Source organism: Brachyhypopomus gauderio, chromosome 13, assembly GCF_052324685.1.
Source record: "Brachyhypopomus gauderio isolate BG-103 chromosome 13, BGAUD_0.2, whole genome shotgun sequence".
NCBI classification, from domain to species: Eukaryota; Metazoa; Chordata; class Actinopteri; order Gymnotiformes; family Hypopomidae; genus Brachyhypopomus; species Brachyhypopomus gauderio.
The window spans coordinates 4627279-4647278 of NC_135223.1; the positions used below are offsets into that span (position 1 = coordinate 4627279).

The 20000-nt window shown below is 45.6% G+C and overlaps 3 protein-coding genes across 10 annotated transcripts in view; 2 read left to right on the forward strand and 1 right to left on the reverse strand.

Annotated features, from left to right (window-relative positions):
- rhbdl1 (rhomboid, veinlet-like 1 (Drosophila)) overlaps window positions 1–9180 on the forward strand; it is a 27749-nt gene extending 18569 nt beyond the window's left edge. For all 3 annotated transcript variants that reach the window (XM_076970381.1, XM_076970380.1, XM_076970382.1), the window contains exons 4-8: window positions 79–227; window positions 2550–2662; window positions 4383–4483; window positions 7919–7979; window positions 8499–9180. In XM_076970381.1, the coding sequence (XP_076826496.1) occupies window positions 79–227; window positions 2550–2662; window positions 4383–4483; window positions 7919–7979; window positions 8499–8770 (696 nt within the window). In that variant the 3' untranslated portion in view covers window positions 8771–9180. The remainder of the gene's footprint in view (window positions 1–78; window positions 228–2549; window positions 2663–4382; window positions 4484–7918; window positions 7980–8498) is intronic.
- A 3804-nt stretch (window positions 9181–12984) lies between these two features.
- On the reverse strand, window positions 12985–17347 carry LOC143473414 (uncharacterized). 2 transcript variants are annotated; one of them, XM_076970392.1, is made up of 7 exons: window positions 17223–17347; window positions 15355–15495; window positions 15144–15237; window positions 14557–14716; window positions 14308–14460; window positions 13755–13986; window positions 12985–13642 (listed from the first exon to the last, which is right to left on the reverse strand). In XM_076970392.1, the coding sequence occupies exons 2-6, from the start codon at window positions 15492–15494 to the stop codon at window positions 13793–13795; spliced, it is 741 nt and encodes a 246-aa protein (XP_076826507.1). In that variant the 5' UTR covers window position 15495; window positions 17223–17347; the 3' UTR covers window positions 12985–13642; window positions 13755–13792. The 2 variants fall into 2 exon arrangements, with proteins under 2 accessions (XP_076826507.1, XP_076826508.1); XM_076970393.1 differs by lacking the exon at window positions 17223–17347 and adding an exon at window positions 15646–15679.
- wdr24 (WD repeat domain 24) overlaps window positions 15448–20000 on the forward strand; it is a 14638-nt gene continuing 10085 nt past the window's right edge. Inside the window, exons 1-5 of one of the 5 annotated variants that reach the window (XM_076970388.1) lie at window positions 15448–15739; window positions 17243–17333; window positions 17864–17971; window positions 18204–18564; window positions 19446–19623. In XM_076970388.1, coding sequence (XP_076826503.1) covers window positions 17870–17971; window positions 18204–18564; window positions 19446–19623 — 641 coding nt within the window. In that variant the 5' untranslated portion in view covers window positions 15448–15739; window positions 17243–17333; window positions 17864–17869. The other 4 variants (XM_076970385.1, XM_076970387.1, XM_076970386.1 and 1 more) reach the window with 4 other exon arrangements.

Genomic DNA, 20000 nt, shown 5'->3' on the forward strand with positions numbered 1-20000 from the left:
TTTATATATGTGTGTGTGTGTGTGTGTGTGTGTGTGTGTGTGTGTGTGTGTGTGTGTGTGTGTGTGTGTGTGTGACAGATCGTGGTGTTCATGTGTTATGGAGTAAGGTTGAATAAATGGGTTCTACAGACATATCAGCCAGAGTTCATGAAGAGCTCCCTGGTCTACCACCCAGGACACAGAGCACAGGTCTGGAGATTCGTCAGCTATATGTTCATGCATGTTGGGTAAGCACACACACACACACACCCCATCCCCACACACACACATACACACCTCATCCCCACACACACACACATCCTCCATCCCCACACACACACACACACATACACACCTCATCCCCACACACAAACACACACACACCCCATCCCCCACCCCCCACCTCCCAACCCTACACACACGCTTATCTATTTTCCATCATATCTGGAACACAAGCCAGGTATTTAACTTCTAGATAAGATGTGCAGTACAACAGCTCACTGTCCTCAGTCAGCACACACACACACACACACACACACACTAGTTTGGAAATGTGGGTTTCTCATTTGGTTGTGGTCCTAACCAAGGTGCTTTATTCAATTTCTCCTGAAGCAGCTCTGGACTGTAACTGTCTATACCTCTGATGCTAACGAAGAGGACAATCAATATTATTGATCAGAATGTGCCGGGATTAGAAACAGTGGTCGTCTGTTTCTCTTTTTTTAAATCAGAGCTGGTTCCCAGTGTTGCTTTTGCGTTGTCCACTTTCCAACAACAGACGCGAGACGCGGTTTTTGTTTGTTTGTTTGTTTATATAATTGACGTCTTGCTTCGCTTGACTTTCGCTCTCAGCGCAGCTGGGGTAGACCGTTGTTTATGCAGTGTAGGCTGTGTTGCTACTGCTGCCGTTTCTGTGGCGCTTGTGCCTTGTGTGGTGGTGCTGCTGTATCAGGCTGTGAACACCACCCACCCCGCCGCCCTGAAGCCCACCGGAGGGCTCCTCCATCATCCCCTCGCCTCGGCACCCATGACGGACCACCGCTTCAGCTGCACGAGTTAGCCCGAGTTCATGAGCACAGTCACAGTCGTGCGTTTAGCATTTCGGACGGAGCTGTTACTGTGCGAGTGTGTGTGTGTGCGTGCGTGCGTGCGTGCGTGTGTGTGTGTGTCGGAGATAGAGAGCGCTCTTAAAATGCTCCAGATGGAACTGTCTCAGTGGATGTTGCTGTTGAAAAGACGACCAGCTCTCCACAGTAGCTCCTCTGCGTTCTTTCGTATGAATGACAGTAAAAATAAAACTGTGCAGGTCTGTGGTATAAGCGAGTCCATTTTGACAAGGTCAGATGAGCTTAAAAACGCAGCACTAGACCACATAGGCAGAACCGAGCCGACGGGCAGAGAACCTCGGCGGTCATGTGCAGACGTGTGAACCCGAGCTCAAGGCCACGCGGGTGGGCAGAGCGAGAGCTGCAGTCAGCAAACCGCACCCGTACTGTACGAGTTCTGCGCCTCCATATGTTCGAGGGCGGGGCGGAACCATGCGCGAGCGTAAGCGCGAGCGACAGAGATGTAGCGCCTTCCACAGAACAGCAGGAGGTCTGGCGACGGCTCACACGCACGCAAACTGACAAGGACACTGTTGCCGCTAAGGCAGGAATATTTGACGGAGCAGCTAGGATGTCGACACCAGTCAGAGGCGGTTAAAAAAACCGGCTAAATAAATAAATAAACGGACTCCGCGCGCTGACAGAGCTGTCAGGCTGTGCGCGCGCTGGGCTGTCCGCTTTCGCTCGAGCGCCGCTGTAAACGGCGCGCGCGAGAGCGGAGAGCCGCTTCTGTGTTCGGTCGCACAGCAGTGATGGTGTCAGTAGTGATGGTGTAAGTACTGATGGACTCACAGTGAGTAATGATCCGGGATTTTGAGCAGTAAATGACTAACAGTGTCAGTTGACCCCCCCCCCCATACATCAACAATGAAATAAATGCAGCGACATCAAAGAAAATAAAAAGTTGAACTCAGATTTCCTGTTTGTGATGAATGAATTTCGGTTAATTACATCTCCTTGTGTAAGAGGAGGGACTGTGGGCTGAAATTGATTATATTATACTGTCTGCATCCTGCCATTCATTACTTGAAATAAATCAATGTCTTCTTAGAGGATGGGTTTAGACTTGTTCAGCCAAATGTCATCGGCACATGCTTTTAAAGCAGGTTTCAGATTTACATGGGTAACGCTCATGAATTTTAAACTCTTTCTCTAATAAGAAAGAATATATAATATCATTTTAGTGCAGTATAAAGCAGAAAAAGCAAATCCTTTGACAGAATGCAGAATATCCTGACCAGACGTTTAATACTAGTGTATCACATTCGCACGCACACACACACACACACACACACACACACACACACACACACACACACACACACACACACACACCACATGAAATAGATTTTTTGCTTTTTACTGTGTAATCTGCATGTGTAATCATGTATGTTTTGTGCGTGTGTGTGCGCGTGTGTGTGTGTGTGTGTGTGTGTGTGTGTGTGTGTGTGTGTGTGTGAGCAGGCTAGAACAGTTGGGCTTTAATGCACTCCTTCAGTTGATGATTGGGGTTCCTCTGGAAATGGTTCACGGCATCCTGAGAATCAGCCTTCTCTACATGGCCGGAGTAGTGGCAGGTGAGTGTGTGTGTGAGAGAGGATGGTATGTGTGAGTGTGTGTGTGAGTGAGTGAGAGGATGGCATGCTATTCTTAATCTATCACTAAGTTCTATTTAAATGATAGCATCATATTTACGACCCATAAGTAAATGGCAAGGATCCAAAACGTGTCCACACACAATTCTGTGTGATCATCTGGTCAGGGAGACTATAAAAGAGGAGAAGGGAGAATGGTGTGTGTGTGTGTGTGTGTGTGTGTGTGTGTGTGTGAGAGAGAGAGAGAGAGACAACTTGTCTATAACACCCACAGTGTGTGTGTGTGTGTGTGTGAGAGAGAGAGAGAGAGACAACTTGTCTATAACACCCACAGTGTGTGTGTGTGTGTGTGTGTGTGTGTGTGTGTGTGAGAGAGAGAGAGAGAGAGAGAGAGAGAGAGAGAGAGACAACTAGTCTATAACACCCACAGTGTGTGTGTGTGTGTGTGTGTGTGTGTGTGTGTGTGTGTGTGTGTGTGTGTGTGTGTGTGTGTGTGTGTGTGTGAGTGTGTGTGTGTGTGTGTGTGTGAGGAAACAACTGAGAGTCAGTGTGCTGATATTTGCATACAGCAGCAGGAATACACAACACACTGTGGGTGTTATAGACAAGTTGTCTCTCTCTCTCTCTCACACACACACACACACACACACACACACACACACACACACACACACACTGTGGATGTTATAGACAAGTTGTCTCTCTCTCTCTCACACACACAGACACACACACACACACACACACACACAACACACTGTGGGTGTTATAGACAAGTTGTCTCTCTCTCTCTCTCTCACACACACACACACACACACATACACACACACACACACACACACACACTGTGGATGTTATAGACATACTGTCTCACACAGACACACACATGCATGCACAGCATACCGTGGGTGTTATGGACAAGTTGTCTCTCTCTCTCTCTCTCTCTGTCTCTCTCACACACACACACACACACACACACTGTGGATGTTATAGACATACTGTCTCACACAGACACACACATGCATGCACAGCATACCGTGGGTGTTATAGACAAGCTGTCTGACACACACACACACACACACACACACACACACACACACACACACACACACACACACACACACACACACACACACACACACACACACACACACACACATCTATGTCAATATGTAATTATGGGAACTGAATGCTGTGAGTTCCTGTGCAGGTATTTACTATACAGCTTGATCTACTGTGTTTTAGCCTGTTTTTATATACACTCCTCATGTATCCAGCCTGACACGTTTCAACCTAAATAATCTGACAATGAGAAATCATGTCTCCTCACCCCACCAATCTGAAGAGGCCCTCTTAGCTGTGGTTGTTGCTATGGTGGTTGGTGTGTTGTTGCTATGGTGGTTGGAGTGTTGTGGCTACGGTGATTGTTGCCGTGGTTGTTTTGGTTGTTTTGTCAGCAAGCCTGATCTTCATAAGTGTTCTTCATAAGCACTCAACGGGACCATGCCCACTGACTTTGTTGCTATAGTAACCATTCTAACCATTAATTGGCTTGACTGTGTTTATCAAATTGGTGAACCAGACAGACACAAAGAATTACTTTGCCATTGATGTCCCAGAAAGCAAAAGATCTCTCTCTCTATCTCTCCTTCTCTCTGTCTCTCACTCATCTCTCTCTCTCTCTCTATCTCTCTCTCTCTCCCAGGGTCTCTCACGGTCTCCATCACTGATATGAGGGCTCCAGTGGTCGGCGGCTCTGGGGGAGTCTACGCTCTCTGTTCCGCACATCTCGCCAACGTCGTCATGGTAACCCACGTAACCGCCGCCATGGCTACAGCCCATATGTCTCTGAGTGAATGGAGAAGAAACACAAGAGGGAGTGAGAAGTGGAGAAAGATGGAGAAGGAGAGGGAGAGAGAGATAAAGAGAGGGAGAGAAGGGGGAGAGAGAGAGAGGGAGAGAGAGATAATGGATGTATTTTGTTTGCTTTCAACCTGTTTCCCTGGAGACCAAATGATTCTTTCTCAACACACACGTACACAGTGCTGTGAAAAACATCTGCTTTTACCTGTTTGTTCTTTCACTTATTATATTGGTGACATCAAATGTCAAATTTATACATATGATTGTTAATAACGAGGGTGTTGTGGGCTAGATTTATGGCCAGTGGGATGTCAATGCATCACACGCTGACATAGTAATGAAATGAAATTAATAATTCATTTAACAACCAAATAATGGGTCTACCATGGAGTAATCTTGTACAACATCATTTAAAACTGGCTCTTCTGACTGATAACGGGTCATTTCCTTTTTAACACTAGAACTGCACCCAAACACTTCCTGAGGCTTGGGGTAGATGTCTCTAAACCGCCTGAGGACTTCAGCTATGTCCTCTGTGTTGGCCCTGTGTCTTACAACCGAATTACAGTCCAAAAACAGTACACTGTCCAGTATCTGTGACGTTCGCCTCCTCACACTTACTGGACGGAATATACTGGTAAACTGCATTCACACACCCTCTTCTACTGTAACATACAGTTCCTACAGAACTCAGATGTTTGGAGGTTCAAATGCTGCTTTCAGGTCATTCAGACCCCCTCACACCCAGTCAAGTGGCGTGACCACTTCCTGGGTGTGGATAGACACGTGGGGCTCTTCTAATGTTGGTCTTTGGTCACTTTATGTCGCATCTGTCTGAAATCTCTCAGACTCCATCAGCCACTGCCTACCAGGGTACAATATTTAAGGATTTACAAAAAATTCTGTGACAATAACCTTTCATAGCACTGTATACATACAGCTTTTAGTTGTGCACGTTTTCCCACCCCATACTCTACATGTGTGATGCTCTGTACTAGGGTAGAGAACACCCTATACTCTACATGTTGATATGTATTCAGTGTTTGTCTGTATGTGTTGATATGTGTCCTTTTTGTTTGTGTGTTAATATGTTTTGTGTTTCTTTGTGGGTTGATATATGTTGTATGCTTGTGTGTTATGTGTTTTGTGTGTGTGTTGATATGTGTCCTGTGTTTTGTTTGTGTTGATATGTGTCCTGTGTTTTGTTTGTGTCGATATGTGTCTTGCATTTTGTTTGTGTCGATATGTGTCCTGTGTTTTGTTTGTGTCGATGTGTGTCCTGTGTTTTGTTTGCGTCGATATGTCGTGTGTTTTGTTTGTGTGTTGATATATGTTCTTTGTTTTGTTTGTGTCGATATGTGTCTTGTGTTTTGTTTGTGTTGATATGTGTCCTGTGTTTTGTTTGTGTCGATATGTGTCTTGTGTTTTGTTTGTGTCGATAAGTGTCTTGTGTTTTGTTTGTGTCGATGTGTGTCCTGTGTTTTGTTTGTGTCGATATGTCCTGTGTTTTGTTTGTGTGTTGATATATGTTCTTTGTTTTGTTTGTGTCGATATGTGCAGCCCCGTCGACAGGGGGGGACAACCGGGTCTGTTGTCCCGGGCCCCAGGGCCAGGGGGGCCCATCAAAGAGCCCAGCAATTTATTTTTTATTTAAAGTCTATAATTTTTAAATAATCTTGAAATCTTTCATTAATATAAAATTCTGTACTCAAAATAAACTCAATGGCTAAAATATATATGTTTTTTTACCTATCTGCATATTTTCCATTAAGTGCATACACCCCCGCATCCCACTGGAAAATGGTTTGATCCAGCACCGACCGTAACCGGCTGGTACCCGCACAACAGCGGGAAATACAGTGGTGGATAGTTAAAGTAAATACAGAAATCTGGAGCGCAGAAAAGAAAGGAAAACATTTACCTGACGAATTTTAATGTTGCATTGTGTTCCAGGTTTGAAAAGTGCTGGAATTTAGGCTAAAGTACTTGAAAATGCTTGAAATTGTAACTACTTCGTTTCACAACAAACAGCTGTCTGACTGAACAGTTCTGTGAAGATGTTAAGATTGGGCGTTTTGAAAATAAACAACCATTAAATAATGTGATAAAAAGCGAATTATTTCGAGTATATGTATAAATATTTAACTTAATTAAGTTTAACGTGCTGGAAAATATTGAAATGGACCTTTAAAGTGACGTACAAGTGCTTTAATTCCACCTTATAAAGGTGTATGAACCCTGCAAACATGACTTTGTTCATTGCGCTGAAGCGCGTCGCGCGCGAAGTTACAAAATTCGAGAGGTGCACGACCTCGCGAATGGACAGCGCGCGAGGCCCTCGCACACGGGCGGTGACACTGCGATTACGTCATTTTCGCGCGAACCCTCGCGCCGCTCGCGACGCGTAAAGTATAAACCAGTCAGCTGTCAGAAACAGCTTTGATGTGTGGCTATATTATATGACCTAACAGAAGGATTGTCAAATGACAAATTTCAAATGACGTGCGCCGGGGGGAGGGGGGGGGGGGGCACATTAAACTTTCTTGTCCCGGGCCCTAGCAAGACTGTCAGCGGGCCTGGATATGTGTCTTGTGTTTTGTTTGGGTTGATATGTGTCTTGTGTTTTTTTTGTGACGATATGTGTCCTGTGTTTTGTTTGTGTCGATATGTGTCCTATGTTTTGTTTGTGTGTTGATATGTGTCCTGTGTTTTGTTTGTGTCGATAAGTGTCTTGTGTTTTGTTTGTGTCGATATGTGTCCTGTGTTTTGTTTGTGTCGATATGTGTCCTGTGTTTTGTTTGTGTCGATATGTGTCCTGTGTTTTGTTTGTGTGTTGATATGTGTCCTGTGTTTTGTTTGTGTGTTGATATGTGTCCTGTGTTTTGTTTGTGTCGACATGTGTCCTGTGTTTTGTTTGTGTCAACATGTGTCCTGTGTTTTGTTTGTGTCAATATGTGTCTTGTGTTTTGTTTGTGTCGATATGTGTCCTGTTTTGTTTGTGTCGATATGTGTCCTGTGTTTTGTTTGTGTGTTGATATGTGTTCTTTGTTTTGTTTGTGTCGATAAGTGTCTTGTGTTTTATTTGTGTTGATATGTGTTCTGTGTTTTATTTGTGTTGATATGTGTCCTGTGTTTTGTGTGTGTTGATGTGTCCTGTGTTTTGTTTGCGTGTTTATGTGTGATACACAGCTGACCTTAACTGATGTCTCCTACAGTGAACGCTTAATTATGAATAGCCATTTCACCTTCACCACACACATCTGGTCTCACATACACTCATGCATTCCCCACTCTAACCTACGTGTGTGTGTGTGTGTGTGTGTGTGTGTGTGTGTGTGTGTGTGTGTGTGTGTGTGTGTGTGTGTGTGTGTGTTTCAGAACTGGGCTGAGATGAAGTGTCCGTATAAACTCCTGCGGATGATCCTGGCCCTGGTGTGCAGTGAGTGTTACCTGCTGTTTTCCTCTGACTCCAGCAACAATCTGACTGATAAACAAAAAAAATTGCTTAGCAGGCTTTTTGTTTGTTTTTTTTGTTAGTGGTCACACGTGAAAGCCATGTGGTGCGAGATTCGCACACGTGCCACGCTTTCTGCTAGCCACAGTCATTCCTACTATAAAGGCCTTTTCCTCTTTTGTAATGTGTTCCGTTGACGTCAGCGACTGCAGGTTTTGATGCACCAAACTACGTGCATGCAGCCCAAATGCCCCTCACCTCGGAACGTTCTGTTCCCGCCTCCTTCTCCTTACCCCGCCGTGATCGTGACCTTTAGGTCTGCTTCCACTGAAGGACTGCGGCACAGACACATTCGAAGACGTTTGTCAGTGTCAGACGAAGTGTAAACCATAATCTCATCGTCTAATTTCTTCCACAACATTCCTTCTTCTTTTCTGTCTCTGTCTCTGTTATTTCTCCCCTTGTATCTCCTTCTCTCACTCTTTTCTCACTCTCTCACCCCAGTGAGTTCGGAGGTGGGCCGGGCGGTGTGGTTGCGCTTCTCGCCGCCCCTGCCCTCGTCGGGCCCGCAGCCCAGCTTCATGGCGCACCTGTCCGGGGCGGTGGTGGGCATAAGCATGGGCCTCCTGATTCTGCGGAGCTACGAGGAGTCGCTTCACAAGCAGTGCTCCTGGTGGGTCCTCGTCTTCTCCTTCATCACCTTCCTCCTCTTCGCCATCTTCTGGAACATCTTCGCCTACGAGCTGCTGGGCGTACAGATCCCGCCTCCGCCCTGATGCCACGCCCCCTCGAAGCCCCAACCCCTCACGCAGATGACACGACCCATGTTCTCTTTCTGGCTACAAATGGCCACGCCGTGTCAGGATCCAGATTATTTGCCTGCCTGTTTTTCGTTAGAGGTTCTGCTTCATACTACTCCACTTGGCCATGGGTGGAGTGATATCCGGACAGGAAGAGAGGAGTCTGAGCGCACGACGTTCAGAAGTGATACCGCTACGCACACACGCCACCTCATTCACACATTCTTAACTGACCACGTCTAGAAAACATGAGCAGACTCCCAAAAGCACTACAGGACAAAGCGAGTTTCTTTTTTCTGTCTGTCACTGGGTATCTAACACAGTCCTGTCAACTCTAGCAAGGTTCATTTTTACATTTTTACATGTTTCGGTTTTTTTTTTTTTTTTTTTAAGAAAAACAGCGATTTCAAATGGTGCATTAGTGAATTTCTCACTTTTGGATCCTGTTCTGTTAGTTTGGAAACCTACATGGAAATATAGTTTAACATGGTTTCTTAACTTCTACACACACACACACTCAAGAGACACAAGTGCACATGGACACACATGTATGCACATACATGCACACAAACACACACGGACACAAACATACACAAACAGAAAAGCACACACAAACACACACACACACACACACACACACACACAATCACACATAGCTGTGAGTGTGGGATAAGTTCAGCTTTCCACGTGTGGATCTTTGCCCCAGTACGACCTTTCCATTGCAGGTGCATGGTGAGGTTATAAGGTCAAAAGGTCAAGTCTGTGACGCCATTAATATAGGCTGAGACCACTGAAGCCAGACTGTCTGATTCCCACAGTAACCGTTGCCTTGGTTACTTTGTGCAGTTGCTATGGTAACCGTTGACAAGGTGTGATATTTACACCACCCACTGCCCCCCCACTCAAAAAATGATCCCCTCCCCCCCAAAAAAAAAACAACAACACACAAAACAAAACAAAAGGGAACTGGCCAATAATGTTTTTCTGGGGTTTGTCTGTGTTGTGGCTTTATTGCTATCTCTTCCCCATTTCCCACTCAGAACTCAGAACGATCCTCTCAAAGGGGGAACCTACAAGACTTTATAATGGGCATTTTACTCTGAGGTTGCCAGATAGCAGAAGATACCTCCTTTGTGTGTGAATTTCAGCTATTACAGTCCTTATGACTCACTATTAATCAAAGTAAGTTGGTTTCGAATTCTGCAGTGCCAAGTATTCATTCGCTAAGCTGCTATATCAAATTGTATATTCAATACTGAATATCTTTATTTTTGTTTACGTTCATAGAGCTTTGCTGGGGGTGGGGGTGAGGGGGGGGGGGGCTGTGTTAAGGGACGGTGTCACCAGAGGACTGATTTTTGATCTTTTCTGAAAAGCACGACAATGTTTCTGACTGATATATGTATGTTGTGAATTTTTGTGCCATGTTTATACTGGAACCTCAGTTAATTCAGCTCATCCTCCTGTGTTGCTGCTTCTGTTAGCTGTTCACACACACACACACACACACACACGCACACACACCTGTTAGCTGTTCACACACACTCACACACACACACACACACACACACACACACACACACACACACACACACACACACACTTCTGTTAGCTGTTCACACACACACACACACACACTTCTGTTAGCTGTTCACACACACACACACACACACACACACTTCTGTTAGCTGTTCACACACACACACACACACACACACACACACACACACACACACACACACACACACACACACTTCTGTTGGCTGTTCACACACACACTCACACACTTCTGTTGGCTGGTCACACACACACTTCTGTTAGCTGTTCACACACACACACACACACTTCTGTTAGCTGTTCACACACACACACACACACTTCTGTTAGCTGTTCACACACACACACACACACTTCTGTTAGCTGTTCACACACACACACACACACACACACACACACACTTCTGTTAGCTGTTCACACACACACACACACACACACACACACTTCTGTTAGCTGTTCACATACACACACACACACACACACACTTCTGTTAGCTGTTCACATACACACACACACACACACACCCACACTTCTGTTGGCTGTTCACACACACACACACACACACACACTTCTGTTAGCTGTTCACATACACACACACACACACACACACACTTCTGTTAGCTGTTCACATACACACACACACACACCCACACTTCTGTTAGCTGTTCACACACACACACACACACTTCTGTTAGCTGTTCTCACACACACACACACACACAAACACGTCTGTTAGCTGTACACACACACACACAAACACACACATGAACACTTCTGTTAGCTGTTCTCTCTCTCACACACACACACACACACACACACACACACTTCTGTTAGCTGTTCACACATGCGCACAGCCACATCTATACACACCTATGATAACTGTTCATGCGAAATGGTCATGCGAATGTACATTAAAACAATGAACTACTTAACACACACACACATGCATATACACACACTCTCTATTTCTCACAACGACAGAGTCCTTTGAAATCCATATCAATTGCATCAATTGAATGATTTGCAACCAACGCAGGTTCCCGTCTGGTGCGTCTGCAGCTCGTCTTGTGGATGGTCGTCCTACTCTGACCTACAGTGTTCCAGTTCAGACCAAACACACAAAGTCCTCCTCCTCGTTCCCAGGGACACACTCTTACTGGAGGGTGTGGGCCCTGTACCACGGCGAGTGCAGACAGCTGACTTGTTTGGACCAGCAAACACACAAACCTGCAGCGTGTACTACCGCTCATAGTACAGTCACACATGATCAGCTACTCTAGAAAGATTGGGCCTCTGCCAGTGTATTATTATAATATCTTTTTATTCTGGTTAAGAGAGATTGTGGTTGGCTTAAATACGTGAGTGTGCTGAAGAACTTTCCAGGAGATGGAAGTTAATTCTTGGACTGGAGTTAAATGTTGAATTTACTTAAGCAGAGTCTGTTACACATCAGCTGTGCACGCAGCAGAAATGTTTCAGAACTGTCACTGGAGTCCAGAAAATGTTGAAGATGTTTCATAAAAGACCTGGCGCCCGGTTTGCTGAGGGAAGACGTTATAGCGCCTGATATAGATGTAAACAACAAAGTGACTCGATCGCGTGGAAGAGACCAGCGTTTAGCTACTGCGTACGGCGTCTAGACGGGTGCATTTGAAATATCACTGCTCATGTGGCTTTTATCGCAGCAGCTGATTGGTTAACCAAGCATGAACAGCAGCTGACCAGGAAGTGCTTCTGTTCGAGCTTCTGTTTCAGAGTCCTGCAGAAATGGAGTAGTGGTTTGTGTGTGTGTGTGTGATGGTGAATTACTGTGTGTAGCTGTTGGCTCCGTGAGTGCAGTTAGAGGCACAAGGATCGAGGTTCTTCATCACAGAAGCATAAAACAGAAAAAACAAAATTGGGTGGAGAGAAAGGAGGGTGAGGAGGGTACTGCATACAGGAGAAACCAGTGTAGCTTTTCAGACTGTTCCATGTGGTGTGAATGTGCTTAAAAGAGTCAGTCACAATCTCATAAAGTGTGTGTGTGTTCATGTGTGTGGGCATATGACATTGAGGTTGTAAAATAACTGTGTGTGTGTGTGTGGCTCAAAGAAGTAGTGTCTGTCTCCTTCATTAGTGGATTGTGTCTGAATTCACCATTTGCTCTTGTGGAATTCTGAGACAGACTTGTCTGGCCTCCAATAGTTTACCTGGAATTTGTACTCAGAAGCTCCTCCCACAACAGATCATAGCCAATAACTGCCCTTAGTTCTCAGATCTATGAACAGACCTCCAGCCTAGCAGCGGGAACCATTGCCGTTGATGGTGCTGTAGTCATTGGTTACAGAATGCATGTCGCTATGAGGTCATCACTGTGCTCCGTTGGGGTCATCTCTGAGCTGCTGTCATTACTGTAGTCCTTATACAAATTTGTTGTCCACTCACAAAGACTTCAGAATGGTGCCAAAAATAACTCGTTGCAGTAAAAAAAAAATGCTGTTTACACATTAAAGCTTTGGAACAAAAAAAAAATGTACAAGCCAGGCTATTATTTTTCTCTAGTTGAAAAGGAAAAAATGTATGTAAATTTTGGTAGTTTATATCAAATTCATTATAAATTTCATGATGTACTTTTTAAATGTCTGAAACAGAGACATTTTCTATTGTTTTTATTTCTCCCATTTTTGTACCGTTTTCATTGTACCTGCTTTTTCATTTCCCAGCCGTACGGAATAAACGACCAAGCTGTGAGCACCCGGTGTAGAATGTCGACTTGACTGTGTGTGAGAAAAACTCCTGCACACACGCGCACGCACACACACACGCACACACACGCCTTTCCTATATGAAGCACTGTGACACCCACCTCCCTATTTAAATCTTCCACAAGAAAAAGGGCAAGAAATACATTGGAGGTGGGAAATGCTTTTATACAGTAGAAATGTGTTCTTGGTCCACAAAAGGACTTAATTGAGCAGGAAAGAGTCGGGTCAAACGAGGCACTGTGGGAGGCTCAGCACAGCCATATTTATGGGGACCCTTAGCCTCCTTCATAATGCCTGGTGACAGAGGGACAGGCTGACGTGTGCAGAGCACGTTCCTCTCGGAGGTGTGTTCAGGGTGACGAGTAGAGTGCAGAGCACGTTCCTCTCGGAGGTGCGTTCAGGGTGACAGGTTGACGAGTCGTGTGCAGAGCATGTTCCTCTCGGAGGTGCGTTCAGGGTGACAGGTTGACGAGTCGAGTGCAGAGCACGTTCCTCTCGGAGGTGTGTTCAGGCTACCAGCTCCACCGATCTTGGCTGAGCTCTGAGTCTTCATAGGCAGACAGAACAGCGTGAAGGTCACAAATGCCCAGTAGTTATAACTGGATTATTTGTTGTGCTTGGCTAAAGTCATCTGGATTTCTGGGAAGTGGTTTTTTTACCTAAAGACACCGATGTTGTCCAGAAATGTCTCACTGGGCTATTCAGTCTTCTGTCTTTTAGATGGTCGCCCAATGGTTGCCTTTCTTCTTCCTGGCTTCTGGTTGGTCTCTTTTTGGGCAGGGTCATTCAAGCGAAACTCCTCTAGCAGTGAAGGCTGAATTTGATTGGCTACAGCCCATGTCCATAAGCACAGCTCCACCTTATGAGGAGTCCAGTCCTGTTCATTGCTTACTAAGGGAGGGGACAGAGAGCCAGTTAAAAGCACACACACACACACGCCAAGTTCAAGCAGTCTTGTTAATGTCAGAACCAACAAACCACCAACTGAGAAAAATGGTTGAAGCAACATGGTATCGCCTCTGGTATTGCGACACATGAAGACTCTAATGATTCAAGGTTCACGCTGCTCTCGGAATACAAGAAGCACACCATCCATTCACTGAACTCAGCTCACCAGCTGTGGATGGCACTGATTTTGGTCTGATTATTACCCCCCCCCCGGGCAGAAACTGCAGGGAAAAGAAATGCACCACCCAAACCATTTTGTTTTACCTTTGTTGAGCTCATGGGTTTTGTCCAGCATTCTCTGCAGGAAGAGCAAATAGTGCTTAGCTGTGTATTGAACTGGTCTCAGATCAGCGATGCTTTCAACTGCCTCGTCAGCCATAAAAGCAGCAACACCTGGTGCCCCTGCTGCCAGCACCGCTGCACAGAGGAAGACGTAGATGGAAAGACGGAAGTGAAGCAATTCTGACGTTCTCTTCAGGGGTCGGGTCGGGTCGGGTCGGGGGGGGTAGATACCTGATGCTGTAGCAGGTCCCAGGCCTTTGAGTGAGCTCAGTTCTGCTACTGCAGCTTGGACGTCCGGAAGGAGATGGAAAGCCCTCTTGGTGCAGGTAAGCACTGCCTCCTCACTGTTAGAGCCAACCAGCTGCTGCAGCCGAGGCCGGAACTTTCCCCTCTGGGAGACAGCAGCCAATCACACATCACTCCGATCCATATCAAAACAAGTACTTTAGTCGGCACCCTTCACAGACAGAAGGTTCAGAGTGGTCGTTATGTGCGTACATACAGTGTATCAAAGGTGAGTACACCCTTCACATTTCTGCAGATATTTATGTACAGCTTTTCATGGGACAACATGAAAATGACACTTTGACGCAGTGAAAATTTGAATGTGTGCAGCTTATACAACAGTGTAAATTTATTCTTCCCTCAAAATTACTCGATATACAGCCATTAATGTCTAGACCACCAACAACTAAGGTGGATACAGACTACTTTTCACTGTGTCATTTTGTCAGTGTTGTCCCATGAAAAGATATAAATATCTGCTGAAATGTGAGTGGTGTACTCACCTGTGTGATACTCTGTATGTCCATACTCACAGTCAGTTTCCACTCCATGAGTTTGACCATTTCCGAGTGGGTTAGAGAGGGCTCTGTACGACCAGAAATGACCACTGGTAGCTCCTCCTGGTACCTGAATGGGAAATGTGATGTCTTTTTAGGCGTTACTGTTAGTTTTCATACATTATTGAATATTATTAATGCTTTATGTTAATTATAATACACTGGCAACATTTAAGCGGTCCAGTACCATTTCTCTAGCGCCAGGAACTTCCCTGAACTCTTCCCCTTCACGGCAGCCTTGGCCTCCACGACTGTCCAGTATCTACCGTGTACTGCTCTCCACACAGCCGGGTCTGCACAGCAGTACAGCCGCTCACCTGCGGACATCCTGACGGAACCAGTCCACTCACTTACCACTTTGTATTATGTCCCTGCATAGATTATTTTGCGCCACCTCTTTGGTATAATACTAGGGGTTTATCAGCGACCAAGGGAAAAAGCCAGGCGTTTAAATTACAGGTTCAAGAGGAACACCAACCCGGTCTCAGGTCGGCGTCTTGGCGGAAGTTGAAGCAAGCCACTGTAAGGCACCAATCCACTTCCGGTTACCTTTACACGTTTGTTTTGAAAAGGTTAGTTATGCGAAATTATTCCTTTGATATTCTGAAATCAAAACTACAAAGGCCTATTTAAAGATATTAGTAAATGTGTGTTATTTTAAAGTTAGCGGTAAAACGTCTGCGTGTTTTCGAATGTATTTTTTTTGCTATTTGCTAGTTTTCCCCACTCACAGCTATGGTAGCTAAGCTAGCTGGAACAGGCGAGCTGCAGCACATTAATGTTTGACCATATTAAACATTATTTAACACCATATCCTCGATTATTGACCAGTTTGGGGTTTGGACTAGTAAGTGACATTAATCTTTATAATTGAGGAAAGGCTACACATTGTTAGCTAGCGCTAGATCATCTCTAGCATTGGTGATCTGAAAGTGTCGGGCTTCACGTCATGTATTTTAATTAATTATAATAATAATCATCATAATAATAATCTCATAACCTCATAGTGTGAGGAAGGTGACAAACAGTAATAAAACTGTGTACAGTGCAACGACATGGCTCGGTGTTTTTACATTTTTATATTATTATTTGTGTGGGAAGTCATGACAAAACAGATACACGTTTATACGTTTATACCCAGATCATATAGAACATTTCACTGATCACTGAATGGTGTTTGTAATGCGTGAGATTGTGCTTATTCAAAACAAGCAAACTTAAACCCGCGTTAAAGTAATAATTCTGCTCCATGGGGTGTATTTAAATCAGTAATTGTAAGAATGTCAAAGAAAGCAGCAGGGTGTGATGACCCAACCACGGTAACTAAAGTCCTCGGACAGTGAACTGGAATATTTATTCGCAGCGAATTACGAATTCTGATCATTTTTAGATTAAGTACAAGACACGCGTGTTGACTGGTACACAAACTCATATCAGTGTGCATTTACTGTAGTTATGCACCAGCTCACAAGTGGAATTACTGAAGGTTGCTTCAGATTGGGGATTTTTTATTCATTTATTTTTTTAAAGATGAATTCATTTTTAAATGAAAAATAAAATAACGCTGTAATTAACAAGAGGATCAAACAACGATCCTTGTCTAACGTTTACATCTCGAGCAACTTGCAAGTGTCGTAGTCGCTTCGAGGAAATTGTTTCGTGTTTTGAATCCGTTTACATGTAGTGATTGGTGTTTTCTCTGCGTCTTCGTGTTATTTCTAACGAGGACGCGGAGACCTCGCACGGGAGCGCGCACGGGGGGGCGTGCACGGGAGCGCGCGCGGAGACCGTCGGTGCGTTGTGCGTCACCTCAGGGTTAACGGTACACATTAGGTGTCGGGTCTATATTTCAGCATTGTATAATGTCATCCCAGTGAATCGCTGTCGTTCAGGACCCCACAACATATCGATTAAACCCAACAAATAGTAATTCTGTTTGTGTATTTGCAGCTACTGCGAACGTTATAGTTTATACTAAACATGTCTTGTTTAGACTTGTTTGTTTATACTAATCACTACCAGATATTTAGACGAGTGCGAGTATTTGACTTTTACCTGTGCACTCATTTTCCCAGAAGGCCTGTACTGGTGGGAAGGGCGGATGACTGTTAGAGACACGGCTGTGCACCGCGGCGTTCATCAGAGGAGCGCGGACTGATCGCACACGTGAGTCACACGAGGAACGGCACGTGGTGCCGGATGTGCTCTCGCGAGACAGCCTTCAGCGGCCTTGGCGCGTGCCCGGCTTAATGCCACTGTAAACTGCCCCTCGCTGCTTTCACTTGACATGCAGTTTGTGAGCTTGAGCAGTTATGTTGCTTGAGGTATCTCCCTTACAACCTCATTTCTGTCTACTCTTCCCCAAAGCTGCTGGTGTAGTCTTGTATATGTTAGACCAGGATCTCTAGAGGGGGAGTAGAAACACTGTGTCTAAAAGGTGACCGATTGTGAAGAGACTAATTTTGATGATAAAAGATGATTCATGATAAAGAGCTTAACCTGATTTTGGACCACAAATGTGGAGAGTCAGAACGCTACCAATGACGTACTATTCTGCCATCTCCAGGTTACATGACAAGTTGCAGGCTCTATACCTACGCTTGATGCCTCGTATAATCTACATTATCTGTTACATTGACAGACTGTCTCCTGTCGGTCCGTCCGGTCGGTCCGTCACACCCCCCCCCCCCCCCCAGGCCGAGATGGAGAAGATGGCCTGTGTGAGTCCCCTCAGTGGACATACCATGTTTTGTCACCTAGATGCCCCGGCCAACGCCATCAGTGTGTGTCGGGACGCTACACAGGTGCAGTTCCTCCTCTCATTCTCAAATTCAAACACACTTTATTGGCATCCCAGGGAAAAAAAATCTGCATTGCCAAATTTACGTCATAAGGTCACAGGTCATAAGGTCACAGTATAAGGTAATTCATTACTAATACAACACGCACACTAAATGAGGTCATGGTAAATAAAATGAAAATGAAGTTCAATTGTGGAGCATCGCTGTTGTGGCTGTTACCAACACTCCTGCCCAGGTGGTGGTCGCTGGGCGTAACATCTTCAAGATCTACGCGATGGAGGACACGGGCTTCGTGGAGCGTCTGAACCTGCGCGTGGGCCGGAAGCCCTCCCTGAACTTCAGCTGCGCTGACGTGATGTGGCACCAGTCCGACGAGAACCTGCTGGCCACGGCGGCCACCAACGGCGCGGTGGTGACGTGGAACCTGGCCCGGCCGTGTCGCAACAAACAGGAGCTGCTGTTCACGGAGCACAAACGCACCGTCAACAAGGTCTCCTTCCACCCCAGCGAGGCCCACATGCTCCTCTCCGGCTCGCAGGACGGCTTCATGAAGTGCTTCGACCTGAGGAAGAAGGAGAGCGTCAGCACCTTCTCTGGTACACACACACACACACACGCATGAGCATCTCAGACATTGAAATTTCACATCTTCTGTCTGTTGTTATGACCTTTGACCCAGCATGTGCCAGTTTGTGTAAATGTGGTCCAGTTAGGCAGGCAAAGCTGCTTTAGATGCAGGTAACTCTGAGATGTCACTTTGAACATCATCTTAGATGCAATTCTTGTCCCACTTTATGAGATGTTCAGGTTCCCTCTCTGCACCTTTGGTCAGATGCCATCTTTGCTAATTAGCCAGCTGTCTGTAATTTGCTACTTGTCTTGGCTAATTAGTCTGCTGTCTTTAATTGGCCACTTGTCTTGGCTAATTCGGCAGCTGTCTGTAATTGGCCACTTGTCTTGGCTAATTCGGCAGCTGTCTGTAATTGGCCGCTTGTCTTGGCTTATTAGTCAGCTGTCTGTAATTGGCCACTTGTCTTGGCTAATTAGGCAGCTGTCTGTAATTGGCCACTTGTCTTGGCTAATTAGGTAGCTGTCTGTAATTGGTCAGTTGTCTTGATGAATTAGGCAGCTGTTCGTAATTGTCCAGTTGTCTCGGGTTAATTAGGCAGCTGTCTGTCACTGGCCAGTTGTCATGGTGAATTAGGCAGCTGTCTGTCACTGGCCAGTTGTCATGGTGAATTAGGCAGCTGTCTGTAATTGGTCAGTTGTCATGGTGAATTAGGCAGCTGTCTGTAATTGGCCAGTAGGAAGTAAGGGTTACCTTCAAACCTCAAAAACAGATCAGCAGGATGAGCACATATAGAGACTCACACACTTTATATGTACGAGTGTAGAAACACTTCGGTTGTTTTCACTTGGGTGTACCTAACACTGTGTATGTGTGTGTGTGTGTGTGCGTGCGCGTGTGTGTATCCAGGTCAGTCAGAGAGCGTTCGAGACGTGCAGTTCAGCATGAAGGACTATTTCACATTCGCTGCATCATTCGAGAACGGCAACGTGCAGCTGTGGGATATCCGCAGACCCGACCGCTACGAGAGGATGTTTACAGCCCACACGGGCCCCGTGTTCTGCTGTGACTGGCACCCTGAAGACAGGTAGGGTGTGTGTGTGTGTGTGTGTGTGTGTGTGTGTGTGTGTGTGTGTGTGTGTGAGAATGTGTCTGTGTCGCTCACACAAGCCCTCTGTTCAGCTCTCATTGGCACCCTGAACACAGGTAGGGGTGTGTGGGTGAATGGGTGTGTGTGTGGGTAGGTTGGTGTGTGGGTGAATGGGTGTGTGTGTGGGTAAGTTGGTGTGTGGGTGAATGGGTGTGTATGTGGGTAAGTTGGTGTGTGGGTGAATGGGTGTGTGTGTGTGGGTAAGTTGGTGTGTGGGTGAATGGGTGTGTGTACTATTCACATGGGCCTGGTCTTGTGCTGTGATTGGCACCCAGATAACAGTTAGTGAAGTGTGTGGTGTGTGTTAGCAGTAT